Source organism: Danio rerio, chromosome 2 (genome assembly GCF_049306965.1).
Source record: "Danio rerio strain Tuebingen ecotype United States chromosome 2, GRCz12tu, whole genome shotgun sequence".
Lineage (NCBI taxonomy): Eukaryota > Metazoa > Chordata > Actinopteri > Cypriniformes > Danionidae > Danio > Danio rerio.
The window spans coordinates 41,633,131-41,659,633 of record NC_133177.1 but is presented as its reverse complement, the minus strand read 5'-3'; the positions used below and the strand labels follow the sequence as shown (position 1 = coordinate 41,659,633).

At 37.0% G+C, this 26,503-nt stretch overlaps 1 protein-coding gene across 10 annotated transcripts in view; it reads right to left on the bottom strand.

Annotated features, from left to right (window-relative positions):
• cdh24b (cadherin 24, type 2b) overlaps nt 1-26,503 on the bottom strand; it is a 267,097-nt gene that overhangs the window by 77,922 nt on the left and 162,672 nt on the right. For all 10 annotated transcript variants that reach the window (XM_073928672.1, XM_021467808.3, XM_073928670.1 and 7 more), the window contains one exon: nt 17,607-17,774. In XM_073928672.1, coding sequence (XP_073784773.1) covers nt 17,607-17,774 — 168 coding nt within the window. The remainder of the gene's footprint in view (nt 1-17,606; nt 17,775-26,503) is intronic.

Here is a 26,503-nt window from a genome sequence, read left to right as displayed (position 1 = left end):
GTTGTGTGCTTGCTTCAGGGTGTTAATACCTCCAGAGGACTCTCACTCTATTTCTCTCACAAAGACCACCGGGGCTGTGGGGTAATCAAAACACATCCACACCCTCAGCTCAAAATGACTTTAATATCAAATCCCTCCCTCCGTAATTCCACTTTAATAACAGCGACAATTGTGTCAAAGCCTCCTGGTGTATACTGTCAGTCTCTGTCTGGCCCCCCCAGGACACCTCAGGTCATCTGACACATTCAAGTCAACATTAAAAATGCCAAGCTTAGACTAAAGGGGCTTTTGGAACTGGTAGTTATAAGAACTCAGTTGTACCCACTAGCCAACAGGCTTCCCTGAGAACTATTTTCCACCAGGACCATTTTCCTGGTTGATTTCATATTGTCAGAAGTAATTTTGAAACCGGCAGCTATATTAAACCTAAAATTCAACATGATCCAAAAATGAAAGATGAAGGATGCTGTGATCAAATTTTCATTGTTTTGTGTGTGTTGTAAGAAACTTATTTATAAGAAACGTATTTATACAATTATGTGATTTAATTATGTGTAAAAGGGAGAACTATGTCACTGATGAAACTTGTAGTGTCATATATTAAAGGCCACAAAAGAACAGAAAGTGCATATAAAGGCGGCAGCTTACTTCTGCTAACATTAGCTTTTTCAACGTGTATTTATTTGCCCCATAAACATATACTTATGTCACTGTAGTTCCTATTGTTCCAGATTAGATCCCGCTCTGAAGTACAGTATGCAAATTTTGTTCACCCACATGGCGCTTCTTGCCATTCACACTCCACTTGGGAAAGGCTTATTTTAATTTTAAACACTCCTCAAACTAAATTTATTTGTTTTAACTTGATTTTTACAAGTTTAGAATCAATTTAATCAATCTTCTGGTCTGGCTGGAGCACTTTTAGCTAAGCTTAGCTTAGCATAAATCATTAAATTGGATTAGACCATTAGCATCTTGCTGAAATGATTCTATTTAAAGCTTGAATTTTCTGTAGTTACATCTACTACATCTGTTACATCTGTAGTTACATGTACTACGACTGATATATTGAAAAGTTGCTATTTTCTAGGGCGATATGTCTAAGAACTATACTTTCATTTGGCATACTACTAAATGACAGCAGAGATCATTGATCATTATGCCCAAATAAGAGTAAAGTTCTGGCATAGTAGTGTAGTTAAAACTTTTTTTCAACATTTTTGAGAGAAATCCTACTGGTTTAATGCGATTCAAAGATGTAGGGTGCTTTCACAACTGTAGATTGATTGTTCTGTTCCGAAATTAATAAAAATTGTTACAATTTGGCACTTTGTTCTTAGTGCGGTTTGCTTTCACACCGCAAAGTTTCTAAATGGACCAAAATAGCTAAAACAAGTCACATTCAAGTCAACTCTCCTCACATGTCACAAATTTTGCAGAGTCCCACTCAGCTGTCATGCATCCTTATTTTAATTTATGATGATGGGCGGTAAGACATTATGAGCATAAAGCTACACATTAATTTTGAATGGTGATACCCACAGAGATCGTCACCAAATATAAATCAGACTTTCTCATACATAACAGTTGGCTAGAATTATGCATTATAGGCTTTATAGAGAGAAATAACAAATAAACCAAGACCACAGTTTGGTCAAAAATAAATAAACAGCTCTCATTAATAGTTCAGCATGCTTTCACTTTCGTATTTGACATGAAACACACATCAACTGTTACAAATGATGACATCCCACCCAACTCATAATTCTCTTTTCATATAGCCATATATGCATATTGCAGAGTTCATTTCAATCGAGCCTAGACCACCTCATTCAGGCTATCTTGACCCAATTGTTTTGGATCCGAGCGCAATTGCTGGATTCACATATGCCCAACAAACCGCACTGAGGAAATGCACCAGGTTCCGAAACAAAAGTCTAGGTGTGAAAGTACCCTTAAGCTAAACTAAAAGTGCTCCCACCAGATTGGAAAGTGGGCTGAATGGATTCAAAAACAATACAAATCAACTGTTTACCTTTAGGTGACTTTAAATTAGTGGTAAAAAATTGTTCCTTTAAATTACAATTCTGACTTCCTGTGATGCAAACATGCCAAAATGCAAGTCATTCCGCCAATATTTGTAAGAACTTTGAAAAAGTTTTTAGTGCTCTCCATTCATGCTGTAGTGTTTAAATACTAACGGCAGAAATTAGATCACTGTACGCTGACCTCCACCAGCAATGCCCTCAAAGAGCTGTGGCACGCGGCGCTGTCTAACTAAATCGGCCCTATGATTCAACATGACTGTAATCTAAAATAGACCAAGCCCAAAGCACCACTTTTTCAAATACTTCACTCTCCAATTACTCACCGTCATGTATATGTGGTATGTTAAATAATAAAAGAACTCGATGCACAGGCAAACGTCCATAAGAGGCAAAACCTCAAAGAAATAAGCCATAGATTCAGGAGTTTATGCAGCCAGAGCTCAAGTCCGCACACTCTCTTTCAGTTCTATGTGAGCGCCCACTTCACTTCCTTTTCACCGTTGTGCGTGAGGGAGGAAGTTGCGAGTTCACGGTTTGGTGCGAGACCCCCGTCGCGCTGGCAGTCCGACGGCTGCATTCATCATAGAGACATAGGCGCAGACAGAAAGCCCTGCCGGGAACATTCCCATTAGCATGGAAATCACTTCCCTCTTACCTACCCCCACCACATCGCTCGTTCTCTGCCTCCATACAAGAAGAATGGCTCTAACTCCTATTATTCTGCGTGAAGGCACACTGCCAGGGTAGATGACAAGAAAAGTAAAATCGTTGACCATTTTTCCAGCACTCCACTCTCACTGTCGCCGATAGAACAACGGCCAACCTTCTGATTGATTCCATCGCTGACGTTTGGCTCTGGGTTATTCCTCAAAAACTCACACAATGGACCAACACTCACCGAAGAAAAAGTTTCCCTACAGCTCATGTCGCCTTCCTCCTGCTTGGAAGTCTGACAATAACAGAACTTTGTCATCCATGTGTCAGATTCAAGAACTTCTTCTGTTGCTGGAGTTTATACTGTACGCTGCTGGATTTTCACAGCAGAAAGAAAAATGCAAAATGCAAATAATAAAATGCAAATCGCTGCATAAACATGCATAATTAAGACAGCAAAATGAGCTGGCTTAACGACCTTTTAAAAAAAAAATTCTTATATACATGGTATTGCTAAAAGTTAAACAGAAAAACTTTGAATATCCATACATACAGTATAAGGTTGGATAAGTTACTTCTAGCTTGGCTGTCATGAAAGCAGTTTTTACATTTTTAAAATTTGTTTTTTAAATAAATATTTTAACCCACTTAAGGTTTTTTTGTTGGCAACAGACTAAACTGCTGTTGTCCAATGTCTTGCCTAATTAAAGTAATTATTAGTGGTGGGCAAAGCGAGGTTTTACGAAAAACTGAAACAGTCAAAGCAACCCTGCAGGCACAGGACGTCAACATGATGTCATATTGATGTTGTACCCCAACGTACCCCAACGTTGTGGGGACGTTGGATTTTGCTTGGAAATAAAAAATCAGGCTGACGTCAGAATCCAACGTCAAGCCGATGTCAATGTCCAACGTCCAACCTAAAATCAACCTAAAATCAACCAAATATCAACCCTAATGTTGCACCTTGATGTTGCGTGGATATTACAACTATGATATCTATCAGACGTTGGATTTTAATCACTTTACAACACAACTTAAAATCAACCAAATATCAACGTAATTTGACGTCGATATTGGATGTCAAAATAACATTGTCCTTAGATGCTGGCTAGGCATTGAATTTTGGTCACCTGACGTCATGACCTAAATATAACCTAAAATTATGATGTTATGTTGCCTGCTGGGAAATATGTCGAAGCTTTGAAATGTGTCTATAGTGACACCTAGTAGTATTTTAATATGTATTGCTCTGAAATCGCTTCAGCAAAGAAATAGTTAAGCAAATTGAGCTATTAAACCCAAAGTTGTAGAGTTCAGGTTTCAAGTAATTTAGTGAAGTGGTGTGAGTTCCAGACTATGGAATGCCTATGGAGATAATTTAAGTTGATGCAGCTAAAGATGTTTTTAATGCTCTGTTTTTGTAATGTGTTTTGTTTTAAAATTGGTTTGACATCCCAATAAACACTTTGTGAAAAAACATGTCTTGTTTTGGTCATAAAATAAATTACATTATTAAAATACATCAATGCATCATCCATTTGCACAGTTACTCTGCACATATGTGGTCCACTAGGCTACATAAGAGATGTTTTTTTCACTGTCAGTCATCGCAGATTCACCAGGTCTCGAAACGCTTCTGAAATGGCAGATGCTTTGAATAATTTTAGTCATGTGACCTGATATTTCTAAACAATTTAGTCACGTGACCTGGTGTTTCAAAACACTTTAGTCATGTGACCTGGGTGTTTCGAATCATCTTGGTCACGTGACCTAGGTGTTTCAGGTGGTGCTTTGGTGCAGTGTTTTTAAACACTTGCGTTTTGGGATCTCGACAATGTGTCGAAACGTTAGTTTCACGTCAGCCGTCCCTATTAATTACCCAAGTTAAGCCTTTAAATTGCACTTAAATTGTAAATATAATATTAGTATACTGCATAATAACTAGACACAAAATATGTGCTGTCATCATGCCAAAGACAAAAAATAATATAAAAAATTTGTTGACAGCTATTATGTTTAAAAAATAAAAAAATTTTAATATTGTTATATATATATAAAAAAAAGGGGGCGAGGCAGTGGCGCAGTAGGTAGTGCTGTCGCCTCACAGCAAGAAGGTCGCTTGGTCGCTGGTTCGAACCTCGGCTCAGGTGGCGTTTCTGTGTGGAGTTTGCATGTTCTCCCTGCCTTCGCGTGGGTTTCCTCCGGGTGCTCCAGTTTCCCCCACAGTCCAAAGACATGCGGTACAGGTGGGTAGGCTAAATTGTCCATAGTGTATGAATGTGTGTGTGAATGTGTGTGTTGATGTTTCCCAGAGATGGGTTGCGGCTGGAAGGGCATCCGCTGCGTAAAAACTTGCTGGATAAGTTGGCGGTTCATTCCGTTGTGGCGACCCCGGATTAATAAAGGGACTAAGCCGACAAAAAATGAATGAATGATATATATATATATATATATATATATATATATATATATATATATATATATATATATATATATATATATATAGGCAATCAAATATTTTTTCTTTATTATTGACTTTCAAAAACAAAGATTTAAAAATTAACAAATTCCAAAAACAATAATAAATATTTTTCTTTCCTCTATTTACTTTTTTAATACATGAGTGTAACTTCAAGCAGCCTGATCCAAGCTAAACATGAAAGTCCTGTAGCAACACCAGCTGAGAACCACTGATGTAGAAAGCTTAGTATTGCACAAGAAGAAAGTAAAGGATATTTTGCGGATAATTTGGCCTCTTGAGAAAAGACAGGATAAGTCAGCAGGTCTTTTTGATCTGTGCTACACTGCAAGTGATTGAAACCTCAAAAAGCTTTTGCAATCATGCCACTCTACTATGTTTTTCTCTCATTAATGACATTAAAACAGCGAATCAGTCACTTGCAGATACCTTTGACGATACGCCTCAAACACACTTTACTCAGACCAGCATGCAATGTGTAAATGGGCGGCAGCAAAAATGCAGTCATCACTACAAATGACCGTAGCGCCACCAATGTGGAACCGGGGACCATCCAATCCCAGCTCTAATTGGGCGTTGTGATACGACGGAACGATTTCAGGGACGTTTTCATGCCCCACTGCTATCTATAGCCCCCCGAGGAGACCCTGCAGGCAGCCGGCGAGTCAGAAACGCTTTGCCTGCATGCCTTATTCATACCAAACCCAATCAGCCGAATCAGTCAACAAATTATCCGATCAGAACACATGGCTGAGCACCTCTCCGGCAAACTGACTCGAGGAAATGGACAAAGACCAGGCCACGCGTCACAGATAAGAAGCCGTGAGCTCGGCGCCATACCAAGAAAGCACATCTTCCACAGTGTTTTTGAGCTCAGCGTGAGATGAAACGACTCAGACTTGTGTGATTACAGTGGCTGGTGTGGCCAAGATGAGGCTGTTAGTGTTCCTCTCATCCCTTCCTTCCTTCATCCCTCCTTCACGCTCAGAGAAGTCGCCCTAGGGACACATCTTTGCAGATTCAGACACACATCCTGCGTTTTTTATTGCGTCATGTGCTTTGAAAACACAGATATATAACATAATGGGATTGAATGGGGCTGGCAAATACAATGCGACGGTGGGAGGCAAAGCTGAATTGAGTTAATTGAGATGATACTTTTATTTTAATCGGCTGTTCAAAACCAAGAAAGCCTGTAGCTGAAAAGCAAATGCTTAATGCACTCCTACACGTGTGAATTTACAATATTATCTCATGAGTGTGTATTATGCTGTAGGTAAAGCATGGTTCTACCAAATGTACTTACAATGTAAAACAAAATCCTGCTGCCTTTCAACTTACATCAGTCAAACTGACTAAAAATGTTAAGGTAAAGTTTGTTTATGACAATACAATACAAAAATACCTGATTAACCCTTTTACATGTGAGTTTTAAATACTTCAGCTGACCCTCCTGCATTATTTATTAAATTTTTTTTTTTGTGACGATTACTTTTTTTTTGTGACCGAAGCCATTGCGATCTAATATAGCATCATTTTTGTGACACTGTACAATAACTTTTTTTTACATTACTGTGAGGTACAGATTATTGCTAATAAAATTAATTAATTTAATAAATAATAGACTTATTGTTAACTTTTAATCATACCAGTATCCTTTCTTGTAACAACCGCAGGAGAGATCCGAGCTGGTGGATTTACATCATGTTTATTTTTGTTTTTCTTTCAAAACACATGAAGGTAGGAAAATATTCTAGTAACATAAACATTGTGTATCTTAAGTGAATAAAGCACATTGTCTAGATATATTGAAAATTTGATAAATTAAACAATTATTATTGCCATCTCCATAGACATCCACTTGTATTTTACAAACCTTAAATGGTATGTTTTGCTTGTAGTTATTTGTATTTGAATGTATGAAACCTAAAATAAATGTTATATATTTGAAAGCATTGATAAATTGCGATTAATGACAAGCACTGCACACCTCTTTTCGTGCCTCAGCGTGCGCCATCAGATTTGATATTAGCAGTTGATGATGTGCGCTCTGAAAGCTGTAATCACACTGGTGTGATTGTACACTTCAGAGACCAGCCAAGGTTGATCAAATTGCTGTGATCAAACATGTGAAACTAAATAAAAAAGTTCAAGTAAAAAAAAAAAATATGTGAATTTTAGTTATATTATTTTTTACGCTTCCTTGAAACAAATAATGATGTACTAACATCCTATAAATAAATTTGTTTTTTTTTTTATGAGCAACTTGACAGAATTATAAATAAATCTTTATGAATACTAAAATCAGTCATCATATCAATGCATTATGTTTTGAGTTATATTTATGCAATGGAATTTACACATTTAAATGATTACACGTCTTTGTTTTGAGTGATCAAATGTAAAATTTAATTGTAAGCATGTCATTTGTTGAAAATGACTACCCTTAAAATTAAGACTTCTGTAATCGTTTCATCATTAATTTTTGTTTTGCTTAACATGGAACACATTTTTTTTTTTCTGGCATACTGTGACTGACAATAGAGTCATAAAATTCAGCAAAAATTCAACGTGAAATCACAAAAGGAATCAATTTTATTTGTGCACTGTTATCCAACTCTTGCAGAAAAACTAAATGTGCATCAAACTTAAAAATCTTGTAAAATCTTTTTTTTTTAATAATTTAAAACATACTTTAAATATTTTTAAATGCTTTAAAATAAATGAAACATGAAAAACAAGGCACAATTTGGCTTATTATTTCAGAAAATTTACTGTGTTGACTATATTAGATCCAGCGGTAATGTTTCACCACTTCAGTGTTCGCTATTGCTTTCTCTGTTATTACAAATCATTGAATATGGACTATCATGCAAGTGGAAGTCTAAAATGACTAAAAACAGGACAAAAATAGCTCAGTCCTTGTAAATTATGTTTTTGTGTTTAATCTAAAAACATTGAAGACACTGTAAGCGTTACATAGCTAAATAAATTAAAGGATTATCGTGACGCCTTTAAATGCTTCTAGTTGTCTATATTGCATATTTCTGCATCAATTAAAGATGTACAATTTATAGCTGTGTAACTATTATGTGCACATAAGCAATGAGAACACACTTTAATAGGAAATTAAGCGGGGAAAAAGTCACATCTTGTGCTGTTTTTCTCTGTGGATAAAACCTCTTTTGCTCTCATCTCAGAAAACATCAGACACGTTGGTGAGGCGCCAGGGAACTAATTCTTTACATTTTACGCTTCCTTTACCCTTAAAATGAGTTCCAGCAGAGGCTGAGATGAGTTTACAGGGTGCATCTCGGTTATATCCAAATGGTGACGTTTTATTGCCATTATTTTCCAGAGAACATATGCATCAGTACTAATCGCCTGTTGAACTTGACACAGTATGGTTCCATAATGCACAGCTTACAAGCCTAAATGAGCTTTATGCTTTGATGAGAGTGTAAATAAGTGGGCTTTATGTTCCACTGAGAGGCTAAGTGTTTGGGTGAACAGTATTTTATCATCTGTGTGTGCCACTGACCACTCCAGAGCCTTTAAATAGCTGGGCACAAGGGCAAGGAAAGGCTGAGGAGGGTCAAAAAACAGAAATCCACATATCGAGGAGATGCACAGAAAGCCAAAGAGCAAAAGGCGAAGGACGCGGAATGAAAATGAGCCCTTAAGGCTTGATGACAAAGCCTGTCACCTCCGAGTTTCTCCATCTCCTCCCTCGGCCTGATGAACTGTCGAACGTGTGTATGTGACAGGAATGTGTATTCGAGCGCCACACAGAAGCGGATGTGTGTCCCTGTGAATGAGCATGTGAGTCTCCTCTTATGAGCTGGTCGGTGACTGTGTAAATGGCATGTGTGAGAGATAGAGAGAGGGAGAGAAAGAACTGGAAGACGTATGAGAGCTGACAGATGGAATAACACAGTGTCTACGCTGGACACAAAGAGCAAAACATAATCGCTCCCATTATAATCAATGACAGCGTCGGGTGCATCGTGCGTTAAGTTGAAGAACAGTCTTTTCTATTTCTGACACACTGTAGAGCTAGTTCACTGGCATTTTTTCTGTACATTTGAAAGGTACATATTTAACTTCAAATGTTCATGATTTGCAGTCTGTTTACATCAATTTGTTTTCCTATTGAATCTGCCATGTATCTTTTGATTGGTATACACAAAATTTGGATATATATATAAAACTAAAAAGGATATGTTTACATAAAACTTCACAATAATGTCATCGCATAGGCTTTAAGTTTATAGTTTTAACTGCTTGTTTATATATCCAGTCAACAGTCTTCAATGTAGTTGAAGTTAAAGACGGTTGTTATTATAATGTAATGCAATATGTAAAGTGAGAGAATATCATTGAGTGCATGTGTAACTTTACAGTTTGACATGTTAAAAATCGTCTAATAAACTGAAAACAGTTTACACCTGGCTTAACCTTCTTACACATATTTTCAACATTAAATTTTAAATGAATGTCTAGAGTTATGCCAAGATGCTTAAATTCATTCACTTCTTCAATAACTTTACCTTCATGACACTTTATTAATAAATTGCATTTTAAGCTGAATACTAGTATATTGCAAAGTCATCATAGGAAAGGTTAAATAAATTAGTTATTAGAAATTAGCTATTATGTTTAAAAATATAGTTGAACACAACTTTGAAATAGTAAGATATAATAAATTACTTGCAATAGTATGCATAGTTTAAGACAACATCAAAAGAGGAATACTGGAAATATTCATTAATTATTTTTAATCAGATCAGTTCCCTGTTGCTTAAATTGAGCTCATCTCTGATTAGTATTAGAGATTGCGCAGCTTTGACACTTCCAGTTCAGACAGGATGTAATAGACGATTTAAAGCCGTGAGTGGGCTCTCAGACAGACACAAACACACACACAGAAAGACACACGGCTCCCATAAATAAAATTGATTCCATTCTTAGAGTGGAGTTAAGCTGTCCCTTTCCCTTTTCTTGTGTCAACATCACCTCTCCTCCTCTCCGCCTTTCTCTCTTTTGTATTTTCGCTTTCTCCTTCCGTCTGCAGACAAATTACGGTGATTATCATTTAGTTTGCGTATTTTTAAACTCCTCCTTTTTATCTTTGCTTTTTTTGTCTTCCCTCAATCTTCTCGTTTTCCTTTTCCCTCTCTCTTTTGTTCACTTGTTCTCTAGATCTGCAGAGACTCGGGGGAAATAAATTAGTAATATTTATGATGAAACCCTCTCTGTATCGTTGCTTCTTATCTCGTCGTCTCATAAAGAAGACACTGATCTTAACAGGCGTATCTATGTAGTCATCCGTCAAACAATCTACCCAGCCATCCATCACAAGCACAGTACGGCTTTTCTCCTTACGGCTGCCCAAAACGCTTCTTGAAACTACATAAACCAGCTTAACTCCCCCTGCACCTGAGTCTGCATCTATTATACCAAGGGATGAATCAACCTCCCCGCTCATCGCAACATTCTTCAAACGTAATTGCAATGGTCAAAACAGCTCCCAAAACACCTGTAATTTGTTTGCTTTTATCTGGAGCGGACTCCCGGAGAGATTTCTAAATCGGCTTCCAAATTCGAAGAGATTTACCCAACCTTGCCCGCTGAACCTGAACGTCTACCTGGGTGAGACTTTGATATATTTTCCCCACACGCCCTCTCTTCAGTCTTAAGATAATCTCACCTCGGCTCACCTCGGTGAAAAAAAAAACATGAAAAAGAGAAGGGCAGAGCTGATGTAAGGAGGAAAAGGGCTCTCCTTAGACTGTACTAATAAAGAGCTGCATGTAATTGAGCAGAACTGGAGGGAGGCTGGTTTTGATAGCATTACGGTCCTTATGCAGGCACGGTTAAACATCTGGCGGCCTTAAAACCAACCTAGCTCTACCATTCTTAGAAATCGCCGGATTATGTGACCCAGTAAGGTTTACTACATAGTTAATTCTCTAAAACCCATTAGCAAATAAGGGTGTGGGATGTTTATAGTCTTTATAATACTGTGATTGTTTTTAAAAGCGGTCATGAATCGGGAAGTCTAAATTCCCCTGATATTTTTACATGTAAGATTCAAAACTCAAAACTTTCTTCATTCCTTCATTTTCCTTCTGCTTAGTCCCTTATTTTTCAGGGGTCACCACAGTGGAATGAACCATTAACTATTCTGGCATTAACTATTCTCTGCAACCCAGTACTACAATATCGCATTCACACACACACACTCATACACAACAGCCATTTTAGCTCGTTCAATACTGCATGTCTTTGGACTGTGAGGGAAACCGGAACACCCGGTGTCAGGACTCTGCCACTCCAGTCTTGTTAACTGTTTGGTGGTGGAGTCCGAACACTAGTCCCACCTTGTCTATTGTGTAATGCGTTGCTCAAGTCTCTCGGGTCGAGTACTCCTGTACTGTCATTGTCCGTGTATGAGTGCCGTCTCAGTAACGCCCAGGCAGACGCACGAGGTCTGGGCGTGCTCGAAATGCACGCTCTCGTCCTGGTGTCTGTGTTTGTTTTGTCTTTGGTGCGCTGTTATTTTTTCAGTGCCTTGGTCTTGTTGGTTTCAGTTTCGTATGGAGTTGAGATGGAACAAGCGCATTGTATGTGTGAGCGCTCGGTAAGTGTCTTCATTTATCATGTGGTCTTGCAGTCGGTGTGTTGGTGTCATGTAGCACGTGGTTTCATGTTTACATTGTAGCCAAGTGCATTAGTGTCTTGTTTCACGTGACCAAGTGGTCAATGAGTTCTGTCACTGGCTGCGAGCTCTAGTCCTGTTTTTATGTGAGCATATGGCTTGTGTTGTGTTGTCTGTACCATGTGCTCTTTTGTCTATCGCCTTGTCCCACCCACCTTGTTATTCTGTTTTCAATCATTATGTTCACCTATCCGCTGGTCTGTTTATTGGTTTGTCTTCCCTATTTATTCTCCTAGTGTGTTCTGTCCTGTGCTGTTTTGTGTACATTTTATTAAATTCCTTCATTTGCTGCAATTGGGTCTTGACCTCATTTCCTCCAACCCCAAACCCTGACACCCAGAGGAAAGCCACATGAACATGGGGAGAACATGTGAACTCCACACAGAAATGCTAACTGACCCAGCCGAGGCTCAAACCAGCGACCTTCTTGCTGTAAGGCGAAAGCGCTACCTTCTGCGCCACCTTGGCACCCAGGGTTTTCTTACTATGCCAAAAGATTATCAGAAAGACAAAAAGCTCACATAATTAAAGTTTAGACTGTGGTTTCTCAATAATCTCGATGATTATTTCATAGTTTCTCTCTGTTTTGATTAGCAGCTGTTCTCCTGCATGTTTCTCATTAAGCATATTCCCTTGCTATGACAAATGCAACTGAAACGCAGGGTAAAAACAACAGATTTAAAGTCTCCAAGTCCAACTACCCTTATAAATTTATATCAAAATAACACGCAAAACGTTTGCATAAAAATCGAGGTATGAATTCCTGGCCAAGCATCACTTTTGGCTACTACAGTTCTTGAAAGAGTACTGTATGTCATTGTGTTTAACTTCTGTTTATGATGACAAAGGATAGGCATGCTTTTTACAGTGCTTTACAATAAGTCACGGAATTGAGATGAAGGTCAAATGCATCTCATTGATCTGAGAAGCTGAAAGAATTCATCAAAATATTTAAATTACATTATTTCACATGAAAACATGACTCGAGTCTGAAAGTATAGAGAAAATGCAGCTGGGAAGATAAAACTATTCATTATATAGAAAATCATTGTTAATTTCTGAGCTTCATAAAAACAGAGGATAGAAACTTCAGAGATTCAATAAAAAATTGGATATACAGCAAAATTAAAAAAGGTTGAAATGCACTATGTTCAAGAATTTGGAGGGATAAAGTTTAAAAAGGAAAAGCACTTGTGGCTGTAAAATATCCCCATAAAAGAATTTATTAATGTAAGTATAGCTAAGTCTCTCTTTCCAATTGTTATGGAATTCAACTAGGCAAAACCACAAGAATTTTCAGGCACTAAAACAATAAACTTCCTTATCTGAGAAGAAGATCAGCTAGAAAACCAGTTGTTCAACTGTCTTGATCATGCAGCTTGAGCCCCTCTCTCTGCCCCTATTTACCTTCTCCACCAGAGCAGATCACACACATTCCAGACAGAATGTCCAAGTTTTAATATGGAGTATCTTGTTTGGTGTCATTTTAAATGTCTCTGTGTGAATGGTAAAGTGTCTTAATTTCACAGTAACATTTCACTTGTATACGTTGATCTGGGTTTTGGCTTTGATAAGATCTTTGCCAGATGCTTCACTCTAGGGAAAATGGTCTTCATATCAACTCATGAACTCATGAATTCATATTTGTTGAGATTTGAGTATTTTGGAGAAAGGTGCAAAAGTGTCTGTGGGATCCTGTGGCCAGAATACCCTTTTGCAGTGTGTGAGTCTCTGAGCTCTGCATCAAGACTGATATGCTGCAACGTACTTCTACACGGTCAGGTATTAATCTCTAACTCTTAAATGTATCTCTGGGTATATTTAAGGCCAGGATTTGTACATACATTCAGACTTAACGAATGGAGCATAGACTCAGCATTAGAGACCTGTTGTTTTCTGACAATCACTCACTTAGTACGATATAATCTAGTTGCTAAATAAAATTTTCTTTATGTATGAGCAAGCATGGGACGGCCTAATATTACTTAAAGGAAATTTTTTTACAGTTATATCCTCTATGTAAAAACCAGAAGTGGCGAGGTTGTGTCCGTGAGCAGATGTAACTGGCCAGCACACTGATTCTAAGCGACTTCTGTAAATGATGAACCATTAACTGAGAATAAGGATTTATTAAGTTAATCAATCTAAATTAGACTAAATCACAACCCAGAAGGTGATCAGTTTGAATGAAATGAATCAAAATTTTAATTATTATTAATTGGAGTCAGGTTAAATTCAGAGTTGTAAACAAATTAAAATAAATTTAAACAAATAATATTTCTTTTCACATGTGCTAAAAAGGCTTACATAGAATTGACCTTCACCCATGCTGTTAGTTCCATCATTGGACTAATAGATGGACCCTTACATAAACAATAATAATAAAAGTTTCAGGTTCTACAAAGGTGCACTACAAAGAACATCATTTTTGGTGAAAGAGAAACAGATATATTTTCATTGTACTTGTTATAGCAACTACAATTAACTGACAAAACTGTTACATTGGTAAATGTCTTTTAATCTCCATAAAATGCTTCTTTATTTGATGTGATTTCCACTAAAACTATAGCGAAATGTCACAGTTTTATCAAATATTACATCAGATATAATATTTACAAATGTTTTTCATGAGTAATATTTATCCATACTTACAGTACTTATCCTATCCCCTACTGTATGTAGTACACTCTATTATATGTGTCAACTGCCGTAATTAGTTAGCCATTGCTGTAGCATCTTCCATAAATAGACCTACAGGTATCAGATTCCACAAAACATTTGATTGGACAGAAGTAGAACAATTAGAAAACATTGTGCATGTAATGCCATGCACAATGCCATGAAGAAGTGAAAAACTCCAAGCTTTGAATGGTTATGTCTTCAGAAAACTGCTTTAAACCTAAGACCACATACTGATACTAACACCCCTTCAAAAATTCCATTTTGATTTCAGCAAAACTTTTTAAAGGGTTTTTTTTAATGATTTTTTACAGTTTTTAAATTTCCCTTAGTGTGTAATGTTGCTGCTTGAGCATGGAAAAGATCAAAGTTACAAAACACAAAGTCTGCTCCAAAGAGGAGTTATTCTCTACATCAATAAGCGCTGTTTCTGAACACCACAAAAAAAAGTGGTGTAGCGGATGGCCGTTCAACCCCGGACCAGAACCATTTCTAGCCCAAATTGTGATTTCTACCATGGGGAAACCACAGGGAGGACCTGCGGATTTGTTATGCTATGCCACTGCTCATATATAGTCTTGTTTTCTTCTGGGAATATTCATTTCAAAATATCTAAATTTTAAATATCTGTCTAAGGCAAGCCTATAGTATAGATGTGTCTTAACCCTTTGCAGTCTCAGGGTGTTTTGGTGGACTAGAGAACTTCTGACATGCCTCGATATGCTTTGTGCTTTTTTTAGATCCCTGCTGTATAAACATATTCAGGTAAGTGGTTAAAGTTTAATACCACTGTAAACAGCACAAACTGGGCAACAAAAATACATTCACCGACAACTTTATTAGGTACACCTTACTAGTACCGGGTTGGACCCACTTTTGCCTTAAGAACTGTCTTAATTCTTCATGGCAGAAATTTAACAAAATAATCATCAAAGATTTTGGTCTATATTGACATGATAGCATCACACATTTGCCTCAGATTTGTCGGCTGCACATCCAAGAAGCTAATCTCCTATTTCACGACTTCCCAAAGGTACTCTATTGGATTGAGAACTGGTGACTCTCGAGGCCATTTGAGTAAAGTGAACTCATTGTCATGTTCAAAAAACAAGTCTGAGATGATTCGCGCTTTATGACATGACACGTTATCCTGCTGAAAGTAGCCATTAGAAGATGGGTACACTGTGGTTATAAAGAGATGGACATGGTCAGCATCAATACTTAGATAGGCTGTGGTGTTGACACAATGCTAAATTGGTACTAATGGGCCCAAAGTGTGCCAAGAAAATATCCACCACACCATTACACCCCCACCACCAACCTAAACCATTGATGCAAGGCAGAATGGATCTATACTTTCATGTTGTGGAAGCCAAATTCTGACCCTACCATCTGAATGTCGCAGCAAAATTTGAGACTCATCAACAAAGCGTGAAAATCCCAGTAGATCAGCAGTTTCTGAAATACTCAGACCAGCCCATCTGGCACCAACAACCATGCCACGTTCAAAATCACTTTAATCACCTTACTTCCCCATTCTGATGCTTGGTTTAAACAGCAGCAGGTTGTCTTGACCATGTCCAAATACATAAACGGATTGGGTTGCTGCCATGTGAATGACTGATTGGAAATTTGCGTTAAAGAGCAGTTGGACAAGTGTACTTAATAAAGTGGCTGGTAAGTGTACGTTAGCAACATTTATGTACAAGATTATGTTTTGAGAAAGAAATGTTTAAGCGTGGTTAGTGAAAACCTACAATTTTGAATATTCATGATGATGTGTCATTGGACAGCTTTCTGTGTGTGCGCTTTAAAAAAAATCTTATATCAGAAGTTTAACCTGACAAGACTTTAAAGGACATTAAGATGTTGTGTTTGTTGTTGCAAAAATATCTGAGGCACAAACTGTAAATGCTCCACCTTATTCTGTAAAAGAGGTGGGCAGCAACAGCTGAATTGATTTAAAGAGACACAAATGTACACTGTGTTTTTAATTTCACTTTTTTTAATAACTAGCATTTCCAGCTTCTCAGAAACATTCTGGTGAAACCAAAAAGTGGTTACACACTGAAGTCTGAAATTTTCTATTTGTTTTTTTCCAAGTATGTATACAAATACTTTAAAAAAGGAAAAGAAAGAGAAAATATTGTGTCTCCATTGCATGGAGAGAAAGAAGAGTGCACCTCCTTATCAAAAAGCAGTGCAGGATTATCCCAAAATTCAAGCTTATTACAGAAAATCAGTGGCATGTTTGATAGTTTGCTTGTGATACTGCAGTAACATAACACAAATTGCCAGAAATGAATCCGGAACAGAAACTGGCAGTATGTCAAATGTATGGACACACAAAAATAACCAAACAGTGGAACGGAAAAGGTGTGCGCTGCCAGGTATAGAAACCAGCATACAGTAGGCTAGAGCAGTGGTTCTGCCACATTCTGTCTTTATATTATCCACTTTCTTAGTCATAAAGTGCTCAGTGCTGCCAGTGACAGCATTATGAATATTGGCTTTTGCTTGTACGGTAACAAATGAACTGTTTATACATCTCTCAAACATTTTATACAGATGCGAAAACTGATGTATAAAATCAAACCCAATCTCAATTTTGACGACACTGAAGTTTTGGAGGCAGTGTGTAAGTGTGATTGACATGACGTGAGGTCGAATTTATTTTTGAACGTAAAAATTTCAGACAAAAACTTTAGAGTCAGTGTGCAATGATCTTAAGGGGATAGTTTACTCCAAAATTTAAATGTTATCATAATTTCCTCGCTCTGCAGTTTTGATTTCTTTCTTCTGTTTTTTTTATACAAAAGAAGATATTTGAACAAAGCTGGAAACCTGTAACCATTGAATTCTATCATATTCAACAGATGGAAGAAACTCATAAATGCTTATAACCACTTGAGGGAGTAAACAGTGAGTACATCTATCCCATTAAGGCTTATACACATTTAGCAAAAAGGCCACGATCGGACCCCATGTGTAAACATGAAGCGAAATATGAATTGTTACTCACTCTGCACAAAGCGCGGAGGGTTGTCGTTGACGTCCGTCAATCGTACAGTAACCGTAGTCGTTCCTGACAGGCCTCCAAGATGGCCACCCATGTCTTTAGCTTGCAGAACCACCAGATACTGATCCTGCGCTTCCCTATCCAGATCTGGAACGGCAGTGCGCAGGATGCCTGGGGGAGAATAGGAGACAAGGAGACAAGCACACCACAAATTCAATCATCCCTCTGAATCAAATCATTTCCATGCGTTCTCTGACCGTAAACTTGTAGAAATGCATCCCAACGGCCAAGGTCACCCGCGCAAGACTCCTGCCATCGGACGACGGTTGAGGTTTATTAAAATATCACAAGCAAGTTTAACAGTGTCTACACACTGTAGATAGGAGGAGACCTTTCAGTGCGCTACAGCTCAGAATGCTAATTCCCGCTAATGAGTGAAAAAGAATGCCATCCAATGCATACAGGACAGAATTAGGTTAATATCCTTGATTAGCATTCACAAACCTCCAGGAGAAAAAGCCCTCTCATTCATATCAGCGTGGGGTCCACAAATGTCAACAAAATTAATTAGGTTTCATTAGACGGCCAAATGGAATAAAAACACCAAGCAAGTCCATTATCCACATAGACAGAGACACAATACGCCGACTGCTACACAAACATTGGCACAATGGATCCGTGCGCCCAGTAAAATTCATCTTTCACTCTCTCGCTCCTTCTCCCTGCCTCATTCTTTCTGGCCTGTCATACACACAAATACCCATCATTCTATTCCCAACCCTTGCGCTCACACATAGAGATTGGCCACACAGTCCCGACTTGTGTGTAGAATCACCCTTCGCTCACTTCACTACTGCCAATTCCACTCTAGAGCACAAAGAAGCAGGAGTGATTTTTCAAATGACTACAGCCCCCTGTAACCCTGAATAAAAGCCTCTCGCAAGCCTCCGGGTCACAAACCAGACCCTTCGACAGGCGCAGAGGCCCCTCCGCCGTGTCATTTAAGCTTGCCATTTCAAGGAAAAGTTCAGCCAGAAACTCTGTCACCATTTACTCACCCTCGTGTCGCTGAGCACCTATATGCTGTTATTTTATTCCGAGGAACGCAGCAGGGTGTATTTTTATGCAACTCTTTATGCAGCTGCACTACTGTTTAAAAGTTTGAGGTTGGTAAGAGCTTTCTTGCAACTGAAGGAAGTCTATTTTGTTCACCAAGGCTGCATTTCAAAGAGTAAAGACAGAAGTGTTGTGACACATTGTTAAAATGTAAAAATAACTGTTTTTCTTTTAATGTAATTTAGTCCTGTGATGGTAGCTGAATTCTCAGCAGCCATTATTCACATCTATATGATTCTTCATAAATGGTGAGGAAATCATGCATTTTTTTTATCCCATATAGAAATCTGACATATGGCAATATAGAGAGGGTGGGATTCAACCAACCCAAGCTCATTCTGGAAACGTAGCCCCGCGGATGTTTCTGAAGACCGCGATTTACGTGGCCGGAGGTACGTAAAGGCCGCGTTTGGTTTTTTTCGAGCGAACGCTGCGGGGCGGTGTGGCGCCGCTCCGCCCCTCCTCTTCGCGCTCGCCGGCCGACGGCTGGCCTCCGAGTGGAGGGCTTTCCTGACGCAATCAGTTTGTCCGCCTAGCTCACAGCGTTGCGTCGGCGGAGCGGAGGCCCCAGAGGAGGAGGACGAGCCGGAGCCGGCCGCGGTGGATGACGACCGGGATCGAGTCCGGGGAACGGCGGGTTCCGGAAATCAGGTAAGACGAAAAACGGAATCCGGAAAATAAGGGCGAGAACGCAGCGGGATCTGAAAACGCGGTCAAAATCGAAGACGAGGGCTTTTGCTTTTTTTTTTTTTTTTCGATCCGGCGGCTATTTGCGCGAGAACGGCCCGAGGATCCGCGAAAACAAAAAACCGCTCGAATACGTACCTCCCGGGACGTAAATCGCGGTCCGCAGAAACGTCCGCGGGGCTACGTTTCCACAATGAGCCCGGGTTGGATTCAACAAGTCATGTTTTTTCCTGAGAATAAAATTTCCAAAGGACCTTTAGACATGGAATAGAACCAGATTTTAGTAAAAACACAAATAAAGACATAAAAATAAAACAAAACAAAAAATATGAAAAAATGTTAAGTGTAATAACAATAAAATGACACTAGGATAATGTACTGACCCACTGAGATGTTTTAATTACTTTATAGAAAAGGCTTTTTAGGTGACGGCAGCTTGAAGATGACTCTCATGTGGAGAATGAAGTCACATGTTTGGTGTGATTTTTTTCACAGACTTCAACAGAGTGTAAAAATCTCGATGGATCTGTGTGTTTTGTCTATCCAAGCTTATTTTGTATTTTCTATTGGATTTGAGTCAGCTAAATGGCTGGGCCATTCTACAGCTTGATTCTCTATCTTTGAAAGCATTTGAGCGTTTTCCTGGCTGTGTTTTGGATCATTGTCTTGCTGTAATGTCCACCCTGGTTTCATCTTTATCATCCTCGTAGGTATAAAGGTGTAAATGTTGGACTGAAGCAGCAAATATCACTTACAAAGAGCAGATGGTTGCTAAAAAACTACTGGGATATTTCAGCTGCTGTCTGAGCTATCACTGCCCTTTTACACCTCCCTTTCTTCATGTGTTCAATACTTTTCCTGTGTCATTTCATTTTAATTCACATACCTTAAGATTTGTTTTCTTTGCATATATGGATTTCTTTGGTTGCTATCTGGTAGAAATTTCAAGTCAACAGCATCTTTAGAAATATGTTTTGGTATTACTATTATTTCCCCCACTGTGTGCAACTTACATATTATAATGACTTACAAGTTCACATTTGGATTTCACATATAAATAATATGTCATATTTGCAACATATACTTTGAAATATTGCAAAAATTGCCACTTACCTATATATATTATATATTTATAATTGTTTTAATCATTGGATGTACAAATATGCACAAACAGTCGGGCTTGAAATGATTCATACCCCTAGCAAATTCTGACCTAAAGTTTTTGTTTTTGTAAATAAAAGCTGAAAAAATATATTTTTCCACAATATTGCCTTTTGAACATTATCTTATTGTATCTTGGGAGAAGCCTGTGTCATTCCCAGTCCAAAAAAAAAAGAAAACTTGCTGGTTCAATAAAAGTAACTTTAAGTCAGTATTTGCCAGGGGTATGAATACTTTTAGGCTTGACTATATATGTTCAAATATATTAGCTATAATTATATATATATATATGTGTTTATATATAGCCATAAATAAACATACATAATTGCATCTAATGTATTTCAACATATATGTACTTGAAATTCCAATGGTTGTAACTGACATGTTAATAAAAATATTTCAATGGACATTTTTGCAATTTCTTAAAATATTTGTATTCCCAGAGCTTGTGTCCACCTGGGTTTGAGTTATGCATTTTAACTTTAACAAGGAAAGGTGTTTTACAAGTGACTGTCTAGTGCAGGGGTGTCAAACTCAATTCCTGGAGGGCCGAAGCCCTGCGCAGTTTAGTTCCAACCCTGCTCCAACACACTTACCTGTAGGTTTCAAACAAGCCTGAAGGACTCAATTAGTTTGATCAGGTGTGTTTAATTAGGGTTGGAACTAAACTGTGCAGAGCTGCGGCCCTTTTGGAACGGAGTTTGACACCTGTGGTCTAGTGAACACAGGAATATATTAGAGGGTAGTATTCCCATGAACTGCTGTGTCCTCTTTGCTTCAATGAATCTGCATTGTTCTGCCAACTAATACCTTTCATGAGATAAATCACTTATATGTCAATTTAAGTGTATTGCTTTTAAAAAATATTTGTTAATGTCCAATTCTATACTTGTTGAATTTATTTAATAATATTGCTTATTTTTTAGAGCTGATGAACAGGCTCCACAAATTTTCTTCAATCAAAATAAAAACATTGAGTAGTTTTCATTAACATTGTTTTTTGCTATTTTCTTTAATTACAGTTTGTGGTTATTCAATTTAAATGACTAATTTTAAATTAGCTAATTTAATTAATTGTTACTTCCATATATGTTGAATTTAATTAATAATAATGCTTGTAATCTGTTACCTCAAGTTTAATGAGTAGATATGCAGTATCATTTTTTAGTGTATGTGACCCTTATATGAATTTTTTTTTAGATATGTGATATTCAAATATAAACTTGTATGTCATATGTCAGTGGCATATATTTCCATATATCAGATTTCTATATGGGATAGAATGAAATGTTGGGTTTTTTGTGATTATTTATTTATTACAGAACAAAGTCAACATACATAGCTAGCAACAACTATATACAAGGCAGAGTTTGCATAAAATGAAGATACATTTAAACATTAATAAATAAATAACAATAAACAGAAAAAGAAAAAAACTCTGGGGTGAGAAATGACCTTTATACACCTCTAATATAATACTATTTATCTTTCAGTACACTTTAGTTTATCTAAAAATTTTCTCAGCAAATTCAGACTATACTTTGTTTATGATTGTTTGGGGTTTAGATCTGTTAATTATTTGTGTAGATTGTTCTCTTAGTATTTTTTAGTTCAATAAGCCACTTTTTGTCAGCTGGGAATGTGGGTTTATGCCAAATTTTAAATATAACCTTCTTGGCTGCAGTTAGTGCAGCATGAAATATCCTTTGTTGGTGAATGTTTAAGTTAAAATCATAATCATCATTCAATAAACACATATTGGGGAATTTAGAAATAAACGTATCACAAAATTCTGAAATACTTTAAAAGACCTTATCCCAAAATACATTGATAAGTGGACACACTGAAAGAGGTAGGTAACCGCTTAATTCTGTGTAGCATATATGGAGTTGCATAAGCCTTGTGGATCAGATTATAGTGTATAAGTTGATGAGCAGGATTTTTCACCTGGATACTTTCCCATATCCAGTCCCAATTCAGTTTGTAAGGGGCCAGTTCCTTTTCCAATATTGTGATGATGGGGAGTGTAATGAAGTCATAGTTAAGCAGTTTGTTATAAATGCATGAGACTGCTCCACATGACTGAGAAAAATTCACCCAGTCCCTCAATGGATGAATGTCCAAATTACAGTTCCACGGAACTCTATAGGCACGCATTGCATTTCTCAGCCTTAAATACAGAAAATAAAAATGTCCAGGGAAATTGTAACCTTCTTTCAAATCTTGAAAAGACCTAAAGCCCTGTTTATCAAAGATATCAACCAAACCAAAAACACCTTGATATGACCTCGACTTAAATATTTTAAAGAATAAAATGTTTTTGATCGGATCTTTTTATAGTATTATAAAGGTCTTTGCTGTCACCTGTTATCAATTTAATGCTTCCTTGCCTAAAAAATATTAATTACCCAAAATGATTGAACAGAAAGGCCTAAAAAACTGCCAAAAAACACACAAGAGATGAAAAAAAGTAGCCTGACATGAATTGGTACAATCTTCATGTGAGAAACAGATTGACATTGAAGTCGACAGATTGCAAGAATGTTTCTTCAATCACTCAAGCGAAAAACATCATTTGTTCCTGAAGAAGAAAGTCAATTTTAATGTATTTACTAAAAAGCTGTATATAAGCCTTGGGGACAATTTATCATCAATTAAAAATGTAAGAATGATCATTTATTCTGGAAGCAGACGCAGGGTATGTGAGCTTTTGGAGGTGCCACGGAATAATGACTTGCAAATCACATGCAAATCTATCGCAAGACTTCAGAAGACTTAGAATATGATGCACAAGTCATATAAACTATTTTTTAATGATGCTTTTATGGTGATTTTGTCTTTTTTAAGAGCTTGGTCACTGATTTGTAACTGTATGGGTAAGACTAAAAATTGACTTTTTGTTCCACTGAAAATTTACACAGGTTGGCATAAAGGGGAGTAAATGATGACAGAATTTAGCTTTTTTTTTTTAAACAGTTCACAAACCTGTTCTGGTGTCCCACTTTGAAGCTTTTCTCTATTTTTTTCTACAGCCCTTAGAAGTGTGATTTGAGTTAGTATTTTCAGCATTTGTTGAAAAGTGCAGCAGCTCAGCGGTATGAATACATTTCTGCCAAGTCAGTCTGGATTAACGAGCATTGAAGTGAGGGAGGAAAGAGCCAGGAAAAGAGGAAAGAGGAAAGAACCAGATGACAGAATGAAGGGGAACTTAAGGAAGCGATCGGGGCTTTGAATGGAGAGAGGTGGCACTAATGTCTGATCAGGGAATGAGACAGACCTACACCGTAAAACTGAAGGCTCTTTATTCAACAAAAAAATTTGAATGCATTTTCACTGATTTTTTGTGACTTCACTTGAGGATTAAAAACTTCCATTAAGGCTGAAGGATGGGGAGAATTCGATGAAGAACTTTGTATTAGGTTTTCCACACTGAAAAAAAAAATTCCCAAAAAAAGAAATCCCAAATGTAAATTATATGCAATTCCATTAAGTTGTTAGAGCAGCTGACTGTGGCATTGGTAACCTAGCAACCAGCAGTAAAGAAGGCAAATATAGTGGGAGTCAGTTAGGTGTACTGGTTGCTACAACAGAGTATGTTTTTTTGTAGTAAATGTGTTATTGCAGTAAATGTGGATTAACCCTTCAACTCCAATTGAGCACAGAAATTTTTGTGCATTAGTTATCATCTGATACTTACAAATGCACCTTAATACAGAGTGATGGCATCCCAGCTGGTTATTAAATGTTTGACACTCAAGCTATACTAAACCGATATGTATATATATATATATATATATATATATATATATATATATATATATATATATATATATATATATATATATATATATATATATATATATGTATATCGTTGTTTGCAGTCACATAATTTCATTTCATTTCATTTTATTTAATTTAATTTAATTTAATTTAATTTTATTTTATTTTATTTTATTTTATTTTATTTTATTTTATTTACATTTTCTTTTTGGCTTAGTCCCTTTATTAATCAGGGGTCGCTAGATCGGAATTAACCGTCAACTTATCCAGCATATGTTTTGCGCGGATGCCCTTTTAGCCACAATCCAACACAAGGAAACATCCACACACACTCATTCACACACACTCATACACTATGGTCAATTTTAGCATACCTAATTCACATGTACCTAAACGTGCTACCCATTGTGCCATCGCATTGCCTTTATTTTATTTTATTTTTTGTTTTGTTTTGTTTTGTTTTTTGCTTTTTTGTTTTATTTTATTTTATTTTATTTTATTTTATTTTATTTTATAACTACAGGTTAAACCTTTAAATAAATAAATCTTTGGTTTATGGTGCTAGTTTGATGTTGATATAGCTGGTGGTTAACCAACATCTTGTTCACCAACATTTAAAACTCACTACTGTATGTTAGTGACCAGTAATGCTCATCATTTCAGAAGGCAATGACATTTGAAACATTTCGATAATACCATTTTTGCCTGGCGCCATGTTAAGGCTAATTTCATTAACAGCATTTGATATTTGATGTTTAAGTAATTAAAATCATGCACATAATAACTGTGATAATTAATTTTAACAGGTGATAATTGATCTTCTTAAATTTCATGTCAAAGTGTCACTTTTGACTGTTTATGGATTTTAAATTCTTAAAGGATTAAGAGGATCAAAAATAGAAAATTTCATACATTTTAACTATGATTTACAGAAGATGCCTAATATAATGTCATGTATTATTATATGGATATGTATTATTATAATAATTATTATAATAGTAATACTTTTTAAAATTATTTATTTTACTTATAACTAAAAACGCTTTAAGAAAGACTGTTGATGCAGCCATACCAATATTCAGTATTTGTCATTTCAAACTATTTTTCTATTTGGGAAAGACTTTCACTAGGGGGTGGCATGGTGGCTCAGCGGTTAGCACTGTCGCCTCACAGAAGTTTGCTGGTTTGAGTCCTGGCTGAGCCAGTTGGCATTTATGTGTGGAGTTTGCATGTTCTCCCCGTGTTCGCGTGGGTTTCCTCTAGTCAAGACATGCAGAATAGGTGACTGGGGTAAACTAAATGGGCCATAGTGTTTGAGTGTGTGTGAATGCGAGAGTGTATGGGTGTTTACTGGGTTGTGGCTGGAAGGGCATCCGCTGTGTAAAAAACTGGCTGGAATAGTTGGCGATTAATTTCGCTGTGGCCGTTAATTAACCCCTGATAAATAAGGAGCTAAGCCAAAGGAAAATGTTTTTAAATAAAGGGTATTATGGTAAACAAAAATTAACAAAAAAACAAAAACTCGAATTAAAAAAAAATTTCGTTAATAGAAATATATATATTTTTAACTAGAACTAACTGAAACTGTTTTGTGTGTATACAAAACTAACTGAAACTGACTAAAATTATAGAAAAATTGTCCTTCGTTTTCGTCGTGTATTAAATATATTTAATACATACAGCCTTTTGAAGTAAATCTATTTACATCACGCTGCCGGGTGTTTGACCCGTACGGCACCTCAGAGTCTGTAATCCTGCTGCCATTGGCAAGATCAAGCCGGTCCTCCTCCAGTCATTCTCTGTTGCATCCATGACAAAAACAACATCTGGACATGACAGCAGCACACGTGTCCAATAATGGGTTTTATTTCTGTATTAGTGATCATGATCATGAACTAATGCTTCTTTTTAACTGGATCTTCTAATTCAACCGATTGAACTAATTCACCAAATTGCACCGAATTCATTAGAAATGATTCCCGACTTCAGTTATGTTAAGCACTTATCTACAGAAACATACTTTTTAACATGACTGATACTGCCTTAGAACAGTACAGTGAGATCAGATTTGAGAAGCGGTGAACCAATAATACAGCGAATGCATGATCTGGCAAAATGTATGTTTATTTCATAACCGAAAGTCATAATGGAATATA